At 38.1% G+C, this 17,955-nt stretch overlaps 3 protein-coding genes across 3 annotated transcripts; all 3 read right to left on the bottom strand.

Annotated features, from left to right (window-relative positions):
• Positions 1 to 383: 383 nt before the first annotated feature.
• Positions 384 to 2,896, bottom strand: LOC114730240 (long chain base biosynthesis protein 1-like). The gene is made up of 7 exons (XM_028917286.1): positions 2,885 to 2,896; positions 2,748 to 2,790; positions 2,558 to 2,652; positions 1,243 to 1,334; positions 903 to 996; positions 742 to 814; positions 384 to 651 (listed from the first exon to the last, which is right to left on the bottom strand). Exons 1-7 carry the CDS (start codon positions 2,894 to 2,896, stop codon positions 503 to 505), a joined length of 558 nt encoding a protein of 185 aa, XP_028773119.1. The 3' UTR covers positions 384 to 502.
• Positions 2,897 to 6,571: 3,675 nt separating this feature from the next.
• On the bottom strand, positions 6,572 to 17,811 carry LOC114730242 (uncharacterized). Its single transcript, XM_028917288.1, has 3 exons — positions 17,804 to 17,811; positions 8,693 to 8,844; positions 6,572 to 7,091 (listed from the first exon to the last, which is right to left on the bottom strand). Exons 2-3 carry the CDS (start codon positions 8,840 to 8,842, stop codon positions 6,732 to 6,734), a joined length of 510 nt encoding a protein of 169 aa, XP_028773121.1. The 5' UTR covers positions 8,843 to 8,844; positions 17,804 to 17,811; the 3' UTR covers positions 6,572 to 6,731.
• On the bottom strand, positions 9,627 to 13,299 carry LOC114730241 (probable inactive receptor kinase At5g67200). Its single transcript, XM_028917287.1, has 2 exons — positions 11,406 to 13,299; positions 9,627 to 10,477 (listed from the first exon to the last, which is right to left on the bottom strand). Exons 1-2 carry the CDS (start codon positions 12,865 to 12,867, stop codon positions 9,906 to 9,908), a joined length of 2,034 nt encoding a protein of 677 aa, XP_028773120.1. The 5' UTR covers positions 12,868 to 13,299; the 3' UTR covers positions 9,627 to 9,905.
• Positions 17,812 to 17,955: the final 144 nt, after the last annotated feature.

Raw genomic sequence — 17,955 nt, 5'->3', positions numbered from 1 at the left:
TAATTTTCTCCAGAGTTTCTCTTAAAGAATTCATGTCATTGTGCTTGAAATACACCACTGTGCTTCTAGAAAGATAAAGCCCATTCTGTATCCCCCAGTGGACTCCTTCATCCCTGTAAAAGACCCCCTTGTATGCAAAAGTTAAACCCTCAATAATACGAAAACTAGCCAAAAAGCTTCAAATGTGTGCCAAAGGCTGCCTCAGATCATCAGGTTTACTGGGTCAACTACACTGCCTCTGCCTCTGAATATCAGAGAGTTTATCACATTGACATTTTAACTAGGGCTTTTAACTCATGGATAGACACAATCAAATACAGCTCTTGCTTTATTGTTATCAAATCAGCATAAAGAAGCAGAAGAATTGAGAAATAAGCACTTTGGCCCAACAAAAATTTTGAGATAAACGGCTCGGCTATCACATCAGCAGTGTTTGGCTATCACTGCTCTCTATAATTGTCTGAAGAGGAGGCAAAACTGGACAGAACCATATAGCCAATAGTCAGAGTTTATGCTTACACCAACAATATTCTCCTTTTTTAGAGAAAGCAGGAATTGCACTGAACATGGTGGAAAGTCCATAAGAGTAGAGAATTGAATCAGGGGTTCCCAAAAACTTTGCTATTCTGGCTTCACAGTCAAGGTGCACGTCTGGGGAAAAAAAGTAGCACAAGAGAACAATCATTTACCACTAAAGAACTTTGTTTTTAAATTTGAATCTACTTTAACAATGAACCTTACCAATTGTTCCATAAAACCCACGAGGACCACAAGAACCAACACCATATTTCTCAAGAGCAGAAGAGCAGGAGTCCTGAAATAGAAAGTTGCAATGAGTGCACTGTGTTATAGCATATAAAAACAGAAGAAATGTATCAGGGATGCATGGAAAGTTTTCTTACAAGCAGCTTCTTATGACCTATCAACCCAAGATAGTTTGCTGAAGCAAAATTCACAACTTCTTTACCATTAATTATGGCATGTGGCCCTGCAGCACTGCAAGAAACATAACTCATCTCAGCAGCAGGAAGATACAGGTAGATAATTGGCTGTTTTTTTTCCCTGATAATCCTATATGTAAACTTACATAACACAATGAATCCACATCATGACATTTATCTGTCAAGACCTTAAATCATCTTATACACTCAATCAACAAAGCAAACAAGAAATATAAATAAAATGTCCAAACATATAAAAGGATTAACATAAATCAGATTTCCCTCAAGAAAAATCAATCACCTCTCTAGCACCGGTGGTTCATACTGCATCTCTTTACTAACATGAGGAATAAGGGGTTCTGGAACCCATTCGTCACACAGCTCATCTATTTCCTGCAGATATTAGGCATGCTCCAATAATGTCAAGTAATAAGATGATAATGAGTAAAATTATTAGATTTCTGGAAGTTTTTCCGAAACATTATCTAAATGCACGGTTCGAGGGATTCAAATCATAATAGTCACCAAATAGGTTATGTTTATCCTGAAAAATAATAATATAACTAGGAATTCCCCATGGACCATAATAGCACGATCTACCAATGTCCATCTTAGCATTGCAGCATTTTTGTTCTAAAGAGTCACGAGTACCAACAATTCAGAAGCAGCAAGTGATGTACAAAAATATGCAATAGAAAGCACAAAATATGAACAGGCACCTTCTACAAGATGAGAAGAAGAAAAAATTACAAACCAGAAGTCAAAATAAAGCACATTGAACTATTGAGGGACCTGGCCAATGAAAGGAAAAATGTGAATAGGCAGGAATTTTGAAATAGAATCCTATTCAATTCCCCCTTCGAGCTCTCAATGTCTTCACAAATCCATCAATTGTATTTCCAAGTCAATAAAGAACAAATGAATATGGCATTCAGATCTACCAACCTTATACCAGACCTAAACCTCCAATCATAGTTCAGTACATACAGATAGATCATGTCATCTAAAAAGATCACAACTGCATGAACAACATCTCAAAGCCCAATGCAGCAGCAAGCAAATCTCTGCAACAAGTTAATCCCATACTTACAAGACTCAGCCATCAAAGTATTATATCTCCCAGATATTAAAAGCAATAGAACCCAGTTAAATCACATTAAAGTTAAAGATACCATTTCAATAAACTCTTAAGATCATAAAGACAAATCACGAGGGGCCAGTTCTGCAAAGCAGATTCTTTCACAAAACTGAAGATTATCAACCTAGGAAGTTCTAGAGATCACAAATAAGATAACCCCCTACACTAGATCACTAGAACACTAAAACCACATTAACCACTTCTACATAAACTTGAAATTATTTTGAAAAGTTTAAAGCTGATAGAACAACTATTCAAATATGCAACATACTGATCCTCGTTTTACATGAACATAATGGGAGAATTTCCCTACAGTTAGTGGAGTGGCCAAATTAAATTGTTATTGAAAATCACAATTTTTAATCCTCCAGATGTCAAAAATTTCGCACACAATAGATTTGTATGGCCCGTATACACTTTACATAACTGAAACTTCAGTGGTGAGTAAACATAACTGAAACAACATTGTTGATCTAACCTTTTCTGTTAAGGGCCGTTTAGGAGGCTTGTAACTTTTCTGCGAAAGCAGGAAAAGGATGACCACCAGAAGAAGACCTTCCACGAATAAATGTCCTTCAAAGAGAAGATGGTAATAAAGGCAAATCAATTGATCATGCACTGATAAGCCATAGGGTGAAGATATTTCAGTCAAGGATGTGAAAGATTACCGCCATATGAAAACCAAAACCACAGCTCGAGCAGAAGGAGCGTCTAAAGCCAATGTCATCCAATTTAACGTAGTGTTTAAAAAATTTAGGACTGGTGAGGCCATCGTATTCTCAATATCTCAAATATCGAAGAAAACCTTGAACGTCATTCTCAATACAGCAGTCCTGGGTCAACTTCCCAGACACTCAAAGCACTGTATTTTATGGATACTGCACCTATATGCTGCATACACCGAGACAATTACAAATCTATTAGTTTTTTTTTTCCCCGGTTGGAATTACAAATCTATTAGTTGATCATAAACACATTAGACAATCACAAATGCGGCAGTATAAAGAACAAACAAATGAGAAATTGAACATAATTTGCAGGTGATGTAATACAAATTCCAGTTGAAAAGCACAACTAGGCGAATAAACCATCTGATACCCAGAGCATTTCAAATCAAAATCCCTTGTCTCTCTAAAGGAAAGGAAGTCCAATCAGATGGAAGTTCACATATCCAGGTGAAAAGTTGCGTTCAAACCATTCAGAATAATAACTTAGATTTTTATCAACAGCTAGAATTAGAATGAATTTATAAAAAGAAAATGCTTCGTTTGGGGATAACATCTAAGCAGGGTCTGCGTGGACAGGGAGAACGACCCCAAAATTTGCAAAAACCGTGTATGGCATGACGGCACATAAGTTTCTCCAAAAGTCCACATTTTCACTAGCGCTTCAAAGTAATGCCTCCAAAAACGAGAGCGATAGGAGCATAGAACCAGCATTCCACACATCGAAGGCCAGATAGCGGCCAGCCAAGAACCATCCGCATTCATCGATATCATGATTGTCTCCATAAAACTCGAAGCCCCTATCCTTACTCAAATATGAACTACCCCAATTCAATCCATAACCATTTATCGCAATTTCATCCGAAATCGTAAGATTACGGATGTTCACGATAATCTCACGAGTTTATCTTCAGTGCGATGCATGCTACAGAAACAAGAAGGTTTAGGGATCCGCGCGACGGAACTTAGAACATACCAATAGCACGAAGCAAATGGAAACAATCCGCAATAGATCCAGTCGAACGCCGGCACTTTTGTCGATATTGAACTTACCTGGAGATTGTAATGTGTAAAACAGTGAAGGCGGCTGAGATACGAGGACAATTCGGAGTTTTCTCCTTCCTTCGATATTATGGCACTCCGATAACAGACGAGAGATCTGACCCAAAAAAAGATAACAAACGAGAGAGGAAGGGTCAAACGATTCTGATTTTGCATCCCCCGTGTTTTTCCTCCCTTAAATACGTTAAAATGTTGATGCTGATGAGGGAGGCCACATCGCCAATCCCTCAATGGTTGTCGCTGTCATGTCACCTTGCCGCTTTGTTCGCTTCAGTGCTGCTATTCAGAAGTTTGATAAGAATTCTCATCTTTTCTGGCCAAAAAAAAAAAAAAGAATTCTCATCTTTCTTTTCTTTTGTTTGGTCACTTCTGGGAAAAATTTGACATCTGTTATAAATATTAATACTTCCAATCTTTAATATAAGATCCTATTTAACTTTTATCTTGGTCCTAAATTTAAGATCTCAATCCACTTTGTCTTTCATATTTATATATATTTTTTTCAAAATAGCTTTTCTAGTAATAAGAATTCTAGTTAATACACTTGATTAACAAAGATATTTTAGGAAAAATCACCTATTTAGGACAAATAACTAACTCAACTTACTTTCTCAATCTCCTTAAATTAGTTAATTGGCTCTTATAATTAGAATCGGAGGTAATACAATATTAAGTATGGATATCCATAACTTTTTAAAAGTTATCTTTTGTCGTTTTACACTTTAACTAAATTAAAATCTTATATAAAGTTAAAAAACTAAAAATATATTTTAGCTTTTATTTTATCTCATAGGCATCTACACCTATTTTCCATGTGCTAGATGAAATTCAAAATTTATTAATAGCAAAATTTGAGATGAGCTTTGTATGATTATGATACATTGATATAGTAATAATTAATTAACAAGCTTTAATGGTGTTTTAGTGATCATTGACTTGTGAGCAGTTGATTTGAGAGCGAGGTTGGGACTTCGCGCTTGGCCTTCATTCTTGCATCGTCCTTCTCTGAGGGAGCTGGGATTGAATTTTTGCAGTGATATAGTGAGTATTATATGAAGGCTTTTATAAGAATACTTAATGATGTTAATCTCAGTGCATGGATTGATATCCACGTAAAATATGCGCGACCTTACCTTTCACGATCATTTTGTGATAAAAAATAGAACACATCATCTCAAAAGTGACAGAAACATATGTAAATTTATACAATACTTAATATACTTCTATTAAATTGAGTTAAATTACAAGTATTTTAAAATTGAGTTAATGTTTCGTCCAAAAAAAGTGAGTTAATGACAATAATGATAAAATTAATTATAAATAATGCATGAAATTACCTATTTAAAGGAACGGAGGATGGGACCAACTGTGGGTTTATCAATAAACTCCTCTGCTTTACTGCCTTGTTGACTAAGCGGAACATAGAAATAGAAATCTTTTGCTTCTCTATGTACCTATATATAAATCCTGATTGTTTTTCACTTGACCAGTTATACGTGCATGATTCAAATTCAAGTTTCCGTGGCATCATCCCCCATGGCGACAACTAATCGAAACAAATTTTTCATGGCCATATGTTTGAAATCATTGAAAACTGCTGTTTAAATTATTTTTCCATCTAGTTATTAGCAAGAGTTGAGTATTGTGAATCCTTTCAAATGATAAAAGCTTGGAGATCATGTGTCGCTATTTGCTGCCATCAATATCCAAGGTACTTGCTTTTGCTTATCAATAAGCTATTTCCTGGGATTGATCTTTCACGAGCCAACAGGTAATTATTAAACTGGACTGCTTGGAAGGTTACAAAACTCCTGTCTCTAAAAGACCTAGTTCTGCAATTGGATTTCTTTTGGCCAACCAAAAAAAAAAAAAAAGGGAGAAAAGAAAAAGGATGTCTCAAGGACTGCTCCAAGACCTCGTTCCTAACTCTGTCTCCCTTCGCAGCTTACTTTCTGTTTTGTTAAGCGTCCAGGAATGCTGCTGCAGACTGGGTTGATGCCACAGTTTCAAAGGGGGTGGACACTTCGCTCATCTCAGCTAGGGATTCATAAGCTTTTGTTTATGGTCAGCATCGCGTGGAAGAAGAAGACGGCGAAGGCAGAGGCCCATTTCTTGTTTGGCAATCAATGTGTGATTTGGTCACATAGGGTGATAATGTTATGGAATCATAATCATGGCTCTCAATGAAGCCAGAGCTCCACTTTGATGTGCTTAGAATGAGTGCACAAACACCCAAAAAAAACCAAAACAAACAAAAAACTGCTCTAAAGACAATCCAAGCTACCTCAGGTTTCCAATTGTATTCATAATAATAATGATTTTGCTTATCTTAGTTGCATGGCGAGGGATATGGCGGGAAAGGAGCTGCCACTATGCGGTAGCAATTGAAGACCAGGGCGATATAAAAATTGTTGAAAGCATAATTATTATTTACAGTATAATACATATTAGGAATATAAATTGAAGATGAGTGCAATATAAAAATTATTTAGATGTATACATGCCTACAATTCATACAAAATCCGCCACTTCCATTGCTTAAATCCTATCAATAGGATGCCATTGCGCTACTCGACTCTCTTATATCGTCGATCACTATGGTCTACAGGATTCAAGTCTCGGAAGGGGATAGAGAATGTCAAGCCGCTCCCCTAGTACCCCAGCATGACTGTTCCAAAGACCGAGGCAACGGATAGTCAAAGTACACTCGCAAGATGTTCCTTAAATTCCTCTAGCATATGCAATCATTAAAAAAAAAAAAAAAAAAACCGAAACCTTCCCCGCCTTAAGATGAAGAGACCAACTTTAGTACGGTGACGATGCACAGAGAAACAAGGCATCGCGAAGGTACCCTTTGCCAAAGAGTTAACAACACCAGTAAGCATAGTGCTCCTCTTTGCGATGGATGCTAACAAGGCCACCACACTTCAAACAAATGAAGCTACTCCCGTCTGAAACAGCATCCAATACTATTTGCGTCCTCCCAGTTTCCGCCAGTATAGATGTCTCGTGAACGTCTGGAATAATCGATGGACCAGAAATGTTATTTGCTGATGTTTCAATATTTACAGGCAAAGCTTCAGCAATGGCACACTCAGCAAACAAAGAAGCCAGTTGATCAACAACAGCATTGTCTCGCAGTTTACTTCTATACAGCTCACGAGCTCGGTCTAAGAACTGAAAGACAGCTTCATCCCCACCTTTTGTCTTCATGGCAACTACCACCTGTTCCAAAATAAAGTATTTATCAGCCAACGAAAAGACTTCCGGTTTTACGGCTTTAAGATGTGTTTTCTCTTTTGCCAAGCATTTTGCAGTTTTCATGGAAGAGTTTTGTGCTTCACGAAAGAGTTTTGTGCTTCACGAATTACAATAGGTAACCTCCTTTATTCATTTGTCTGAGTAGCTGATTCATCGTCATTTAAATTCTAGAGCATATGGGAGCCACAATAAAATTGGCTCATTCCCCAAGGCCGTTTATTGACAATGTCAAGGCTAGAGAAAGAAGACAAAGCGGCTCACAACTCATCACCAAGGTATTATATGTTTCATTTATTTGGCACCTAATTATATTTAGAGTAGAACAGGGATCTTGTAGCAGTAGTCACACACACAGCTAAAAGATAACTAGCATAATATTACTAAAATTGTTATCTACCCACAACATTTGAATAAAGCATTGGAGCAGATAGGCCCTCAGTAGGCATGACCTGATCATGCATCAGTTATTTGAATAAAAACGGTAAGTATCTAGTAGTTCTCCATCTTCAATGATGTAGAAGTTAACTTCTATAAAAGTTTAATTTTGTTTCTACTCAAAATCATATTCACGTCTAACATGTCTCATACATCTGGAAAATATGTATTTAATTAATGTTACGTTGGAAATTAAGAACTTTGGTATCTGCTCTAAGGTGAAGACTTTTGGACCCACAACAGATCACATGTATACTTAACTTTGTCATTCGTATAAGTATTTGGATATCGGTAGGTAGAATCTAGAATGTGCTATTAAGTGAACCAGAATTTTCTTCCATCCCAAATCAGAGTGTTTCCAAGTTCTCAAAATCGAAGTCTTTTGAAGTCCTCACGACACTATTTACAAGGTAGCCAGGTTACCTAAGAATGTGCTATTGGGTTCGTAGTCACTAGTCAGCCAAAATTTTGCACAAGGTTAGCATTCTAATGGTAGGCTTTCAAGATATTGCACCACATCACTTACGGCTGGCAAAACACCATCGTATCAAACAGCCTCAGACTTTTCTTGAAGCATTTTGGGCAACCCATAATTTAATAATTATTTTCGACAATTTTGTTGATATCGTAGTCACTTTTGCTCTAAATTTGTCTTGCCCGAGATATCAAACCATTACTCACGTACGAAGTCCAGTTACCAAGTTCCAAGGCTCCAAAAGCGGTGTGGTTGTATGAAGGCTATCGAAATCATAACGTTCAATCGCGAATTGAATGAAGGGGAAAAAAATCAATTCTTTGGGGAAAAATCAATTCTTTCTAACATGATAATCTACTTGAATGTTACAGCAACAAGAGCCTCGGATGTATGAAAACCCCTTCAACTACTGACTCGAAACAGCATACAAGAGCGCAATTGTTCAGCAAGAACATTAGAGATCAGATAAACAGAGGAAGGAAATTCTCCACTCTTATAATATATTGACATTGGAAGAGATAACAGAATTATAACCTCAAGAAAAAATCAAATTGAAAGAAAGTTCGAAACTACAAAAATTAAAATAAAATGAGCAGAACAATCAATCGGCAGCCAGCGTAGATTGAAAGAATAGGTAGAAAAGAATAAAGATTACCGCATGGAGAGCTTGGGAAGGCTTGCCCTGATCGATGAGCTGGCGTGCCAATGTGAGTAAATCTCGAATGAAGTCGTTCTGCCCGGAATTAGAGGGCACCGCCACCTCCGGGTTTGACGCCTTCTCCGCCTCAATCATATCGGTGTCCATTTCTGGTTTTCTAGGTTTCTCTTCAAATAATCTTGTTCCAGATGTGTGGCCTCCTCATTCAAGTTTCCGCAGAGACTGAATCTAAACGTTCTGCCCGTACATATGGTATTTTATAATAAATAAATATAATCATCATGCGCTTCGGACTAATGAGGTCATTCTAGCAGATTCTGCGCTGCCATGGCAGTTGGCATCTTCCTCCTTTTCCAGGGAAACGTGGACGATATGTATGGTTCCTTCTCCCTAGGCTTAGCCCATAATCTGGCCCAAAACTAAACCAGTTTAGCCCATAGTCTAGCCCATAACTACCCATTTTAAAAGGGAGATCAGTGCGAACCCTCACATTCAACGCATGACTCGGTGTCCATCCATGTCGCATGCCGTATTTGCGTTTGATAATCCGGGAGTGTGAATATAATTTGTGACAAAATTCTCCAACAATGGAAAATTCTTTTGACCCCCTGAAAGAGATAATTGTGGCTCATAAATTTAAGAAACAAACAACCACCAATAATTGCGTTGCATTTTTCAAGGGCGGTGCTTAAGTGGAATCAACTTACATGGGGAAAAAAAATGCTAGAGCGGTTTATATATTCACATATTCATGGTTTCCTTGGATAGTAATGTTTATAGTTATGGTGTATCGTTAGAGACAGTTAAATACAAAATTCTATTATCGGCAGCCTTCCTAAATCCTAATAGCAAGTTAGGATTATGTAATAATACCTAAAGCAAATGAATTTCCAGGAGACTAGTTTTTGCAAAGAGCAGCCACATCACCCACATGATTAATGAATAATAATATACTTCTACCCTGTATTTTTCTATATCCAAATCCAGATCATATTTCTCGTAGCCCTGGCAAACGAACAAAAATGCTCAAGCGTGAGTCAGAAGCCTAGCGAGTGGAATTGACAGAATAGAGCATCGCATGACTCAGGACATTTATGTCTATTCCCTTTGAATCTAACCATCGGCCTGCTTATACAGATCTCTTTCTCTATCCAATATTATATATCATGCAACTAAGCAAAAGCGGATAAAAAGATGACACAAGAAGACGTTAAGACGTGGTGGCGCGTAGGTCCAACGCACTATCCTCCAATAATACAATCTCTTTAATTTCGTGCAGCATCTTCAAGACCTGCCACATAGTGGGCCTCTGCTCAGGAGAGGTCAAGCTACAAGTAGTAGCAACCTCAACAAGCATGTCCATTCTGTTGTCTTCTCCTCCCTTATCTTCCCGCACGGATTTCACCCAACTCACCCTATCACTGGGCACCAAGAGAGGGTGTTCCGAAGGAGGCTTCCCCGTCAAAAGTTCCAGCAACAACACACCATAAGCGTAAACGTCAGATTTCGGGTTTGGCTGGTGATTCGGATTGCGGGTCTCGGGCGCTCTATACGCAGCGGAATCGGGATCTTCATGGAAGCTGGAAGGGTTGGCCAACATGGAGAGACAGTAATCAGTTATGCACGCTTCAAAATCAGGGCCCAGCAAAACGTTGGAGGACTTTAGATTGCCATGTACTAGTCTCCAGGCTTGGTGGATGTAGGACAGCCCTTGTGCGACGTCCTCTGCTATCTTCAAACACGACGTCCAGTGCAATGGCCTTGCCCTGCTTGATCTTGAACCTGCGTCCACCACACCGTTAGTCAACACTTGCTATTCCCAATTTGACAACCAGTCACCCGCTAATCACTAAGTTTTGGTACACATCGAAAAACCCTACACGTGCAGCAGAGATTTAAAGTCATGCGATGTATGAATAACTGAATATCATACACATGGGACCCAGAAGGATATGGGAATCCCGTTCAATGCTTGCTTGAGGACGTAATCATAATAAGTAGGCAAACTGGGTCCGCCCCTGCACCGAGGGTGCCCGTGAATTTAAAGCTCAACTCGTTGCACAGAGCTTGTCCAGCGACGACACCATTGGATGGCTCCAGTCAATGTTCGTACAATGTGAAGATTTAAGAAAGGTCCTAAGGCCATTTGTCAATGTAGTCAACAACCATGCACTAATAACTGGGAGCCCTAAGAGACAGCTTATCCTGTTTACTGGTAAGTGGTCAGGATTAGGGAATAAATTCTGACCGTGCGATAGTGAGAAAGAAACGGAGCAATCGACAGAACGATAGACGACAAGGTCCCGGAGTGACGCCTGAGTCATCTCATATAAAGTAACATTAGTCACCTAGCTTAAAATATATTCAAAAAAGCATTTGTTATGTAGCATGCAGCAAGATTCTCGGGTTTCAAAGCTCAGGTGCTATCAAATCCGAGAAATGGATCACATGTGAAGGGAATTTCAAAAGATTTTTCATGAACTCCACGTCATTACCTGTTTGAATTTTTTCGGCAACATCAACAGCACTTTTTTCAAAATTAAATAGCAACCCGCAAATCAAGGAAACAAACAAGTATGCTCTGGACTTGTGAGAACTAGTTCAATGTCGCCGAACCTTGTGATTGATTCATCTCACCGACCGGAGAAGGATGCACAGATAGATCATAGATATTTACTAAAGCACCCAAGTCGGAAATGGAGAAACTTACCGTGTACGAGGGAGAAAAGACTGCCATTAGGCTCGTAATCATAGATAAGAAGCCTCTCTTCCCGGGCATGAAAATAGGCCCTAAGGGGGACCAAATTGGGGTGGCGAAGCCCGCCTACTGATTCCATATGACTATCAAAGATTTCCTTGGTTGAGTCCGCAGCCATTTTAGTAGCATCGAGGCGCTTCACAGTGACAATCAAACGGTTATCTAAAACCGCTTTGTATGTAGTCCCCAACGATCCCCTCCCCAAAAGCTCCGCAGAGGCTCTCATAAGCTGATCCAGCGTATAGAGCTGCGCCTCCCCCGCACAGAACATTAAGCTCCCACTCTTCCCCACTTGCATCCCCTGCACCTTCTTCACCTTCTCCTCCAGCTCCTTCTCCTGCTCCATTTGCATCGCCGCCGCAGCTTCTGCCGCCGCCGCCCCATCAGAATCCATAAGAGTCCTCGAAGACTCCTTCTTATCTCCCTGTTTCCTCAAGGCCACCACGAAACAGACAAGCGAAGCGATCAGAACGCAAACCCCTGCGGAGAACCCAATAATAACTGCATTTCTGTTGTGCCTTTTCTTGTACGGTGGACGAATCAACCCGTCAACGCCGTGGACTTGGGCACTCTGACCAAGCTGCACCGCCGGCGGCGGCGCTGTCACGAGTGGTGCCGCTGGTGCAAAGAAAGGTGCGCTTGGATGGCATTCTTTGCGGATGATTTCGCCGCAGAGGCCTGGGTTTTGAGAGAAGGGGGTGGGTCCCAAACGCACTAAAGTGGGCGTAACAGGAATAGGTCCGAAAAAGTTGTTACCAGAGACGTCGAATGTTCGGAGAGAAGACTGATTGAAAGGAGGGATGGAGCCATTGAATCTATTCCAGCCGAGACGGAGGTAGTAGAAACGGTCTAGCTTGGTTAAGTAGGTAGGGATGGGGCCTGAGAGATTGTTGTGAGAGAAGTCCAACGTGCGGAGCCTATGGAGGGTGAGGATTGAGGGAGGAAAAGAACCCGTGAAGTGGTTGTTATCGAGGAAGAGGCTCTTGAGGTTGTGGAGACCGGAGAGATCAGGGATGGGTCCAACGAGAGAGTTGTTCTGCAAACTGAGCACCCGGAGCTGGTCAAGACGAGACAATGTGTTGGGAGCGAAAATACCACCGAGATCTAAACCCTGAAGAACGAGACGCTCCACTTTCTGTTTTGCATTGCATTGAACGCCCTGCCATTTGCAGAAAGCATCTCTGGAGGTGTTAGGGGAGAAAAGGAGGCGATCGTTGAGATCAGCTTTGGATTTGAATGACAGTAAGGCGGCAGAATCAGGAGGAAAAATCGGAGGAAGTGCAGGTGGAGGATGAGGCAAGAGAGGCCTAGAAGGAGCAACAAAGGAGCAAAGTGAAAATAACAGAAACGAAGACAGAAATAACAGCAAGTTTTGAACTTGAAGTGGAAAGGAGAAATGATCTTGTTCGAGCATTGCAGAAGACGGAGGGGTAAAAAGAAAAAATAATGCGAAGAGGAGTATATACTTCGCAGGAAGCAATCTGAGGGAGTCAGTATCCTCTGGGTTCAGTTCAGGAAGCAAGTGGGGATAGATGGCAAGTCCATAATTGTCATGGTTTACAGAGCTAGAGGACTAGAATAGGTTTTGTTGTTTTTCTTTTTTAATTTTTTAAGTTTGTGAAAAGCAAGATTACAGTTTACAGAGACCGAAGAGGAGGCTCGCGGTGACAGAAGAGAAGCGAGCAGTACGTGACAAAAGGGAATAGGAGCAGCTGTCTCGCTGCATTAGCTCAGAAATCACGTGACAAAGGATATCGGAGCAGCGTTCTAACCAATCAACTATTTGTATTATAATATATGGATATAATGCATTTTAATAAAACATCTTGCCGTGGGGAAGTTGCCTCCTCAACTGTCAAGCAAGTCTATAAAATTGGGAGAAAACCCACTTGATCGGGAGAAAAAGGTCTGGAGAAGACACGTGAGAGATATTTATTTAGAAAAACAAAATGGGAAAAATCCGGTCATTATAAAGATTGGGTTATTAATCACCAAACTTAAAAAGAATCTGAAAAAATTTAAAGTCTTGTAGCTTGAATTATTCCAACTACTTGAAATTGATACCTCTAATGAAAAAAAATGTAGTTTAGAGATAGAGGTGGCGTTTTAATTTGGAAAGATTGAAATGGGAATGGGATGGCAGCTTCAAAATGAACAAGATACAGTATGAGGTAATGTTGATGCGATGGTTGGTTTGGAAGGCAGAGTGTGGTTTTGCGTGAGGTTTGGAGGGTATGGGCGGTGGGGGCATGTGAGGGGCCATTCCCAGGGACATATCCTTCCAGGGCGCAGGGCGCAGTAAATTTCATGGCAACGATGAAAACTATAAGTTAACCACCCATGCTGTACGACTCTCTCCGCCCCATAACGTTTTCCCCCCCTGCCCAACGGTCAACTCCCCACTTCCCTCCCCACATATGTTCCTCTTTTCTCCTCTCCCTCTCTCTACACACAGTACACTGTACACACAGAAAAAAGAAAGAAGGGGGAGGGGGAAAAGGAGTCTGCCTAGTGTGCTACGTAAGAGGAGCACGATGTCTACCCTCTGCAGTTCCAGTCAATCATACTATTTTTTGGGACCGAAAAATCCTGACTTTGTTTTTTTTTTTTTTTTTTTTTGTTATAAATCCTGACTTTGTTAAAGATGCGTGATGCGTCCATTCACGAGAGCCACAGTTTCGAGGAAGGAATTGTTTATGTCCCATCGGTTTACTTGAGGAGTTTTGCCCTCTTCATATTGGTCCCCTTGCTACGAAAAATGTATCTATCTGGGACCTGTGTGCCCACCTTGTTCACTGGACCAAGTGATTCGCTGGGCTTTTCCCTCATATTACATCCAGCAACACTAATAAGTGAACAAAAATTAAAGACTACGGATCCCAGCTCAGCCCAGCCCAATAGTAAAGGAATAATGATGAGAAAATAACAGGAGATGTTCAGGTCAAAAAAAAACACACGAGATGTATAGCCTGCATTCGAAAGTAGAGATTGTGAAGAGATCTGGCAGTGCTGGGTGAAAATGTGTTGGAGCCGGATAGCCCACATGTGAGAGATTTGGTCTTAAAAGTGAAACCAAAAAAAAAAAGATGACAGGACCCAATGCGGCCTACTAAATGAATGCAGCCCATGGATACATGTTATGCTTGGCAATTAGTAGTGTGTTATAATCACTCGTCACTGCCTTGGGCCCAGTCCCCCAGCACCCCTCAGGCCTTCAGCCGCATATTTGGGTGAAGCTTTCCCCGATAGCTCCCGTAATGAGGAGAAGAGGAGAAATTTTCTTCTGAGCCTTAGTAAGATATATAAATTATAAAAGAAAAATTATTGTACGATCCCATATAAACAATTTAATCATTAAAATCCCACAACAAGTGAGCAGCATACAGTAACAAATTTTAAGTGAGCCGCATAATAATTTTTCTAATTGTAAATATGTTAAGTGGCCTCAAAATTCGGATCTCTGTGCTTGAGTAGCAATAAAGCATCACGTAACTTGGGCATCTTTCAGAAATTATTGCTACCGTATAATGAATTTTAAAGAAAGTCCTGCTCTTTAAAATGTATTTTTGCCCATACGTTCATGGGTCAGAGGTTTTATGTTCGCATCATTTGTAGATATATCCTAGCCGTGGGAAAAGGGCGCCAAAGTCAGGACAGGAAGGGGGGGGGTGTCAAAGTATCTTCTGAATCTTTAATCCCTTTGTCGCTATATCCTTCCATTAACACCTCTGATGCTTGATGATTTGATGCTTTCTAGAACCACATTAAGAAACCCAAAAAAAAAAAAAAAAGGCCGGAAACGAGAGGAATTTTGTTACTTGTCCATAAACATTAATCACAATCATTTCTCGATCGGCTATGGTTGTACGTAAAGGCGCCTGCCTCTAATCCTCGCAGAAATGTCATGAGGAACACGAGATAATGAAACTTTTAGTCCCGTGTCTTGGTTATATAGATTTGATCCTTAAAATTTAAGTTTTATCAATCAATTCTATAGAACCTTGTGATCATGCATAATTGATTCAAGCTGTTGAGGGTGAAAATCTCTGAGAACTGCGGAAAAAATTGTTGGTCTGACAAGATAAAATGTGAATATGAAGTCATGTTTGAAATTCTAGACACTCGATTGATAAAATAAACTTCAGGAGTGTTTCACCAAAAACAAAAAAATAAATAAAATAAAATAAACTTCAGGAGTGAACTGGTAAGTCTCTCTCTGTTTTTTTTTTTTATTATTTTTATTTGAGGGGAGGGGGGAGTTGTAGCTAAAAACGAGTATTGTGAACAAGAATTTTAGTTAGGAGCGGAACGGAAAGTATTTGAGGGTTGAGAAAGGAACCAGTGGGATGGAATGAATAAGGGAAAATTACAAATAAAGACCCCCCAATATATAAAATAGCAATCAGGGACCCTGAATTTGAGAAATTGCTCACAAGGACCCGGTCTCAATTTGCAATTATGAAATCATGGCCAAATTACCAAAATACCCCTCTTTAATTTTTTTTTTTTAAAAAAATAACACCACTACCTCGCCGGAATCCGGCCGCTAGAGCTCCGATGCCGACGGCCGGATTCCGGCCATTGCCGGCGACCTTCCTTTGTTTTATTTTTTTAAACTGCTTTTTTTTTTTTAAATTGGGGGGAAGTGAGGTTGGGGGATTTGATCCCCCAACCTAATGCTTCCCAAAATTAAGAATGACTATCGAGCCAACAAATTTTGCTAACATTATGATACAAAAAAAAAATAAGTTAACTCATTTACTCTTGTTCCAAGTGATAACAACAATACATTTAGAAATAACAAGTTCTGATTGTAAAATAACACGTCTGGAATAAAAATTTAACAATATGTTTTTTTTATAACAACACACTCTATTTCAGGTGATACCAACAATGCATTTGAAAATAACAAGTTCTGATTATAAATAACAAGTTTGGGATTAAAATTTAACAACACATTTTTTTAATAACAACACACTCTGTTTTAGGTGATAACAACAATACATTTGGAAATAACAAGTTCTGATTATAAAATAACAAGTCTGGAATTAAAATTTAGCAACATGTTTTTTAGAAAATTATTTATATTATGATTTTGGAAAATAAATTATTTATAACTTATAAAAATATTTTTAATATATTTATTTTTTCTAAAAAATAATTTTTAATCTATATATCTATACAACTCATTATAAATCAAACTACTCCTTATAAATTATAAAGCATTTATAATTAAGTATTTTTAATCTATAAATCATAGTATAAATTTTTATATTATTTCATTCTTCAAATATTAAAATTTATTATTAAGTATTTAAATAATATAGTATAATTTATTATTTCATTCTTTAAATATTAAAAATAGTTTTTATATTTAAAGAATAAAATAGTATTTTTAATTATAAATTAGAGATAAATTTCATTTATAAATTTAAGCAATCAAAAAGTATTTTTAATCTACAATAAATTGTACTCCTCCGATCCTTAATATAAGACCCATTTAACTAATTTGATTAGATTAAGGAAGTTAGGTAAGTTAGTTAATTATAAGAAAAGTGACACATTTTTCCTAAAACACCATAATCATCTTTCTTAATACCCCCTCTCTCTCTTCCACTTGATTATGGTTGAGAGAGCATCCATAGGGGTAATTTAGAGAAAACTGATAAATATGAGAAATGGGTCTTATATTTAGGACCAAAACCAATTCAACAATTGGGTCCTATATTAAGGACCGGAGGAGTACTATTTATAATTTATAAGAAGTAGTTTGATTTATAATGAGTTGTATAGATATATAGATTAAAAATTTTAAAAAAAAATTAAAAACGCGTGTTGTCATTTTCCCTAAATTTTATTTATAAATTTGAACAATAAAAAAGTTTTTTAATCTATAATAATTACACTTCAAGTTCTGATTATAAATTGGAGATAAAAATTATTTTTTAGCAAATTAAATAGATTAAAAATACTTTTTATAAGTTATAAATAATTTATTTTTCAAAAGTATAAAATAATTAATTGTTATAAAAAAACGTGTTGTTAAATTTTAATTCCAAATTTCTTATTTTATAATCAGAGCTTGTTATTTTATAATAAAAACTTGTTATTTCCAAATGTATTGTTGTTATCACCTGAAACAGAGTGTGTTGTTATAAAAAAAACGTGTTGTTAAATTTTAATCCTAGACTTCTTATTTTATAATCAGAACTTGTTATTTTCAAATGTATTGTTGTTATCACTTGAAACAGAGTGTGTTGTTATAAAAAAAACATATTGTTAAATTTTCATTCCAGACATGTTATTTTACGATCAGAACTTGTTATTTCTAAATGTATTGTTGTTATCACCTGGAACAAGAGTAAATGAGTTAACTTATATTTTTTTTGTATCATAATGTTAGCAAAAATTTGTTGGCTCGATGGTCATTCTTAATTTTGGGAAGCATTAGGTTGGGGGATCAAATCCCCCCAACCTCACTTCCCCTCAATTTAAAAAAAAA

This window comes from Neltuma alba, unplaced genomic scaffold, assembly GCF_004799145.2.
Source record: "Neltuma alba isolate B1F8T4 unplaced genomic scaffold, ASM479914v2 tig00012720_pilon, whole genome shotgun sequence".
NCBI lineage: Eukaryota > Viridiplantae > Streptophyta > Magnoliopsida > Fabales > Fabaceae > Neltuma > Neltuma alba.
This window is presented reverse-complemented; position numbering and strand designations above follow the sequence as displayed.

Excerpts from the sequence above, each read along its gene's own strand:
- LOC114730240 (XM_028917286.1), bottom strand. Across the intron at positions 2,653-2,747 it reads GTTTTGGTTTTCATATGGCG|GACATTTATTCGTGGAAGGT; the intron begins GTAATCTTTCAC and ends TTCTCTTTGAAG. Across the intron at positions 652-741 it reads TGGGTTTTATGGAACAATTG|ACGTGCACCTTGACTGTGAA; the intron begins GTAAGGTTCATT and ends TTTTTTCCCCAG.
- LOC114730242 (XM_028917288.1), bottom strand. The coding sequence starts at position 8,842 with ATGGACACCGATATGATTGAGGCGGAGAAGGCGTCAAACCCGGAGGTG. Across the intron at positions 7,092-8,692 it reads CTTCCCAAGCTCTCCATGCG|GTGGTAGTTGCCATGAAGAC; the intron begins GTAATCTTTATT and ends ATTTTGGAACAG.
- LOC114730241 (XM_028917287.1), bottom strand. The coding sequence starts at position 12,867 with ATGCTCGAACAAGATCATTTCTCCTTTCCACTTCAAGTTCAAAACTTG. Across the intron at positions 10,478-11,405 it reads TCTTTTCTCCCTCGTACACG|GTTCAAGATCAAGCAGGGCA; the intron begins GTAAGTTTCTCC and ends TGGTGGACGCAG.